The 6,319-nt window shown below is 49.0% G+C and overlaps 1 protein-coding gene across 1 annotated transcript; it reads right to left on the bottom strand.

Moving 5' to 3' along the window:
• Positions 1–208: 208 nt before the first annotated feature.
• On the bottom strand, positions 209–1,891 carry LOC146187098 (uncharacterized). The gene has a single exon (XM_084607568.1). The coding sequence runs from the start codon at positions 1,484–1,486 to the stop codon at positions 287–289; it is 1,200 nt and encodes a 399-aa protein (XP_084463694.1). The 5' UTR covers positions 1,487–1,891; the 3' UTR covers positions 209–286.
• Positions 1,892–6,319: the final 4,428 nt, after the last annotated feature.

Raw genomic sequence — 6,319 nt, 5'->3', positions numbered from 1 at the left:
CGAAGTAGGGCGCCTACTAAGCCTTCCTTGGAAATCATATGAGGTAAGGAATTTCAGCTTGCAAACCAGTCGGAATTGGAAGATTTCCTTTTAGGGTTGCTGCCCCGTTTTTGCGTACAAAAGATCATACGCGGGTGGCGTGGCCACCACCCCTCTTTCCTTCTGTTTACATTGCATTTTTTTTATTTGAACAAAATAAACCAGTAGCAAGAAACCTGTTCCAATACATGATCGTGACAGTGACAAAAGGAAAGGGGAAAGATGCTCTGTAGTCAGGAAGGGTGTCCTAGACGATTTCTCGGCGTTCTTCATTTTTAGTTTTTGCATTCAAAGGTCGCTTGAGTGAGCGTGTCATCTGTGCTTCGACAATGTAATGAGGTTCGCGAATTGGAAGGCCACGGCTTCTTCTTGGGTCCACGAGTTCTGGCAGCAAACAGTGCATATAAAATTTTTTAAGACGTGGCAACATCTCGTCCTCCCAAAACGATTCATGCCTGGAAATCACCTCAATACTCATGCCATTTTTGGTCCAGATTACAAACAAGCACTTCTGACGGCGAGCAATATTGAGCTGGCCTTGTACTTGGTACCAATAATTGCTGTTAGTCTTCAGCTGCAATCTTCCGTCCTTGTTTTCGACACAGCAGGTTATTTTTTTGGCGCGAACTCCTTCTAGTGGAGTAATGTCCCTCGCTGAGTACGGACACTTGACTTCGACGAGGGTGTCCTCCCCAATGAGTCCGTCAGGGGAAGCGCCAAGAAAGGGGTTTTCCTGGTCAACAAACAGGCCGCACTCTTTTACCACAACGTTGCATTCCTTCTCGATTTGCTTTAGTGCTAAGCACTCGTGGTCCTTTCCGTACCTTATGGCTTCAGATGTGATTTCTTTGTACAGGATATCGCCAACTGTCCGCCCACATCCCGTCGTTGCTTTCATTTTACACACAGCGCCAAACAGTGATGCTGTCAATCTCTTTCGCCTTTCCTGCTTCCATAGAGTGGATCCACTTTGCTTTGACGTTGCTCGCTGCAGGTCTTCAATGTTGTTTGCCGAGAGCGAAAGCGATTTCAGGAAGTTGTCCGAAGCAGTTGCAAAAGCATCGGGCTCCATGTCTGGTAGGCCGTAGTCAGCATCGGCACCAAGATGTAGCTCTTTATCTCTGCGCTGGCAGCGTGGCGTGGTTGACAGCTTCTTTTTCGGTAGCTTTCGCCTTGAATTCCTCTTGGAAACTGATGCCTTCACAAATGATGCTGTACATCTTCCAAGCTGCCCTCCGGAAATCCTGCGCGCTATTTTTTCGTGGTATGTTCCTCGGCAGTTCACCGATAAAGACGCAGCAAGACACCTTGTCTTGTACGATCCTTTCATGGAATAATTAATCCGCTTTCCGCCTGCAAATTTTGCCACAACGGAGTTATAATGCTCGGCAGCATTATTGTCGACGTCCATTATCAGGCTCGCAGCGTTTGCAACCACTCTGCTCATGGCCACACAAATTTCTTCAAATATGCCTTTTTGAAGTATTTCAGGAAATATATTTTCTTCTCCCGCTTTGCCCCCGGAACAGAAGTAACCAGCGCAGTTGGCGTGGTCTCCAAAAACATGATTTGGGCCGTTCTTTATGTCCTTAACAAGGCGCTCTACTTTTTCAGAAAACGATGCATCTTCAGAGCCTCTAACTTTTATTGCTGTTGCAACACCATGCCGCAGGCGCACAGCTGCTTGGAGAACAGAGTTTTTTACCTTCGGGGGAAGCTTTTCCAGCCGTTTCTTCTGTGCAATCTCTCTTATCTTTGAGGCATAGTTGCGAAGTATGTGGTTCCTGCACTCAATTTTTTCAACCCGCTGGTTTCCATATGGTGCTGCTGCTATGATAGAGCGGTAAGTGCTCGAATCACCATCAGCTATAAGTTTTGTATACTTGATGCCATGCAGTTCAACGCTTTTCTTGAAGCCTTCAACCACAATAGCTTGCTCCATGCTGGTTGAGCTTCCGTGCCAGTTCTTGTGGCACTGATGCTGTTTCGGGGTGGCATCTTGTGGAGTACGAGCACACATTGCGCACACCTTGTTTTTCACGCCAAGGTACAGGACTTTTCCAGTTCTGTGACCAACGATAGCAGCCTGAAAGAGTAACACCAATATTAGTCACAAAGCTGCCCTGCTGATTGCAGTGCTTATATCTAGAACAGATAGGTATTTCAGCTTATCATGCAAGTTGCGACTCAAGTGTTACTTTTTAATGACCTTTTTCGATCCAAGTGGTACCTATCCCTGTTGTCATAGATGTTCAACATTCTTTTTTCTTAATTGTAATGTGGTTATTTGTAAAAAAAAAAGGAAAGTAATATAATCATTCAGGTCCGTGTGTTTGCACGTATACACATGTATACTCAAGCACACATAACATCGCTGGCAGCACTTTTGTATTCACAATTCTAACCATCGCACACTTGCCCTCTTCGTTGACGCTAGACGATGCAAGCGAAACCAGTTTTAGTGCTAGGTTATGGAGGTGTGGGCAGCGATCAAGACAATGGGGCAGTGAAAAAAGGTCAAGCATCTTTTTGCACTAAGTATAAAATATTTCCATGTATAAAATGGAGCGCTTTTTGTTATTATCGTAATTCAATAAATTTGTGCACTCACCACTCCTGACGAAGCGTCATATTTGTTCTTGTAGGATCTTTTTGACCACGCTCCATCTGCGATGACTGCTATCGTGGGTATACCATCACTGTCAATGTCTCCACATTCTCTTGCCAGCCTTGCCTCTTCCGCGCCCGCTTTTTTCATTTCCTCCCAGGCGGCTTCATTGATAATTTGTCCAACGTCGTCTTCTATTTTTGTGTAAGTGTCCGATGACATTCGTGGGATATTCATGGACGCCAGCAGTTCGTTGAGGTTTGAGAAACCGCAGCCGATTGACACTATTCCACACACTGCTGCCGTGTTTATGTCGCCGCAGCCGCTGGAAGCTTGCGCGTCAGGTGCCGGGTCGGTGTGGATGACATCCTTTCTTCGGCACATCCTGCATACAAGAATCAGCTTACTTCGAAGACCTTGCTTCCTTTCAGACACACAGTCCATATCCGCCAAAGTGCAGTTGAAGGGAACATGAACGGCGGTCTTTTGCAAGCTGGTCAACAGGTGCTGAAGGTTAACAATGCGTCGCCCTTGTATACCAGCATTCGCACTGACGTCCTCTTCTGCAGTGGGTGCGGAACCTCCATTAGCAACATCTTCGTCGGACGACCCTGTTGCGCTCATTACTGAAGATGACCGGGTAATTCCTGACACCTCTACATCTTTGATGAAAGCTTCAACGTCTGCCGGCCTGGGGCTGTGCTTGATGGCTTCTGGTGACGAAGGCTCTTCAGCAGGGTGGGAAAGGTAGCTGCCACAGCGAGAATAGTGCGTTTTGCTCGTAGGTGGGTCATTATCCAGAGCTTGCCTCTTTCTGGTGTTCGCAATCAGTGCACCAGCCCGCTTACGCTTCCCGTACCTGAAATTCTTTGCTGGCATTTTCTGCTGCCTCGTTGCCTTCTGGTATTGAAGTCACTTGATACTAATTCATTGTTCACTAGACTGAAATCACAAGTCGGGCGCAGCGTTGCGCGAAAAACTGTCATAAGATTACGATCAAGGATTGAACGAAACACACGTCTTGTTGGTACGAAGGAGCGGAAGATATATGTGTTCGGCGACGTGAACGCTGGCAGGCAACTAGGCAAAGTAAACGGTCATACACTCGCGGACACCTCTCTGTGGCTATGTAACCGAGGCAATGCTGGAAAGGGAAGCAGACAAGATTTTGTGCACTAGGAGTTCCTTTCTTTCCTTTTATCTGGGGGCTGAATACTAGGGTCCCCAACACAATGGATTGTTTTCCAGTAACCAAAGGCTAATATGGGGGAAGGTTCCCTTCACGCGTTTTCAACTCTGTCAAAAGATGATTCACACCTTTCTCTCTCCCTAGTCGAAACCAGCCCTGCTTAGTACTGCCTGCAAAGAATCCTCACCCTACCACTGTAAAGAGTAGTAAACCGGTTTCTTTTACGAGTTAACCTCCCTGCCTTTCCTCCTCATCTTCCTTCTCTTCCTTCGCACAAAAGATGGGAGGGGGCATAGGCGACCCAAACTGGAAAACGCTACAATGGTGGGCTACTGGAGAAAAGGACCATTCTCTGGCCCCCACTCCGGTCCCCCAGGTTTGGCCGCATATCAACTGAAAGTTCTCGGCTCTACTTTTTGTACGCGGAAGAAGTAACACTTTCGTGTCACGGTGTAATTTACACACCTGGACGGGGAATAGAACTTTCCTCCCTTTTGTGGTGCTTAAGTGCTGCCATCTATCGACAAAAAAAGTTCAAATCTGAGTTGCCTTGCAGCTGGTGAGCCCTCTTAAGCCCCCATCGAGGGTGTAACTTTGCACCCAAAGGGGCTCCCCAGTGCGTCAGTGGACTTACCCCCCTAAAGGGGTAAGATCACACCTTTTTTTCTTAGAGTGCTCCAACTACGTAGTTGGAGTTGAGTGACGTAAGCGGAGACTCCGTGATAGCTAGTGAGCCGGCGCGGCCCGCGGCGTCGCATCCCTCAAGGGCCAACATGGCAACAGCGTACTCGCAATGACAGCCTCAGCCGAAATAAATAAAACGACGAAGAGAGTAATTTACCGAGCGATGGGCCCATAAAGGAAGAAAAAAAAACATAGAGCGCTTGTAATGCACAATACTTTACATGTTTCTCAAGCTTTTGCGCTCATTCTTGCACTGTGTATAAACAAACCGAGCCCTCGGTCATCGCAACGCTTCCTGGCATGTTTACATACAAATAAGATTTAGTTACCAGCAAAATAGTGTCCTCGCTGCTGCGCTTGTCAGTTTTGAAGCTTCGTCGCACTTTTTTCCTTCAAGGTTTGTGCTACAGCTCCGTGTTCAGCGAAAATTACGTCCACGGTAGCAGAACATGACCGAAGTGCCGGCGCCACTACATTTGCCAGCGCTGTGAAATTCCACATGTTAAAATGGATCCAGTGCACAATATAGTGCGCATAGGCATCCAGAACATTAGTTGCAAGACGTGAGAGCAGGCAGCATGCGCCGATGATCAAGAAGTTGTAACTTTTAGACCGGCAGCAGAAACACTTTATTGTAAATGGGGCCATGACATAAAAACTAGAAATATTTCCAAATGAACCACGTTTGGGCAGTGACGTTTAAAGACGCCGAGGCCACACGTAAGCTGCTCGCTGTCAGTGATGTGAAAGTGAAGGACCATCGCTGTGTAATCGTCGACCCCAACGACCAGGGCGTCCGGTTAAAGATTCACTGGCTGTTGCATGGCGTTCCTGACGAAGACGTGCGAGCCGCACTGTTGCTGTATGGGACGGTGTCTGACATCGCAAGGGAAAGGTGGCGCGCACAAGGCGTCACCGACAAAGGGTCAACTACGCGCACCGTGTCCCTAAAGCTGAAGACAGGGGTGAAAATTGACGACATCCCACACCAGCTGCGAGTTGCCGGTGAGCCAGCGCTCGTCGTCGTTCCGGGCAGGGCTCCCCTGTGCCTTCGCTGCAAGACGACGGGCTACATCCGGAAGGAGTGCCAGGTTCCGCGCTGCGCTCGTTGTCGTCGTTTCGGCCACGACGAACCGCAGTGTGTAAAGACGTATGCAAACGTCGCAGGGCCCGTGAGGAACGACGACATGTCGGAACACCTCATGGACGAGGCGGATGCGGAAGAAGCAGCTAAGGAGACAGGCACCAGCTCAGCAGAAACAACGGTCACTCCCCCCTCCCCAAACGCGGACGAGGTCAAGGAGCAGGGTGTCAAGAATTTGCAAGCGTGTTCCGTCGGCGTCGCGGCCGCCAAGGTGGCCAGCAGCAGCAACTCAACTGGGGACACGGAGGTCAGTCACAACACAGTATTCATTCGCGAGACAGACAGCATGGTCGAATCTGAGGCAGCGAACTCGCAGCGGTAGCGAAGCGGACACACGACGACACGGAGGACCGAACACCAGGTCACGAGAACGCAGACGTCGAAGGACCGCCGACAAAGACTTCCGCGGCGGTACGGCGGGCGTCCTTTCGGCCTAGGCCGAACTTGTTAGAGAAAAGAGGGGTGGCTGCACCGATCCCACCTCAGACTTAACACCTGCCACCATGGAGGGGTGCTCGGCCACAGACATCACTGAAGGTATGACCATGCTCCCGGGTATTCGTTCATCAGCAATGATTTGTCTAGACAAAGGCATTAGATTCGCGACTATTAATGTTCGAGGGCTCGCAGCAAGGCGCAAGCAAAATCAACTGTT

Source organism: Amblyomma maculatum, chromosome 6 (genome assembly GCF_055883805.1).
Source record: "Amblyomma maculatum isolate TAMU_Amacu chromosome 6, ASM5588380v1, whole genome shotgun sequence".
Lineage (NCBI taxonomy): Eukaryota > Metazoa > Arthropoda > Arachnida > Ixodida > Ixodidae > Amblyomma > Amblyomma maculatum.
This window is presented reverse-complemented; position numbering and strand designations above follow the sequence as displayed.

Excerpts from the sequence above, each read along its gene's own strand:
- LOC146187098 (XM_084607568.1), bottom strand. The coding sequence starts at position 1,486 with ATGAGCAGAGTGGTTGCAAACGCTGCGAGCCTGATAATGGACGTCGAC.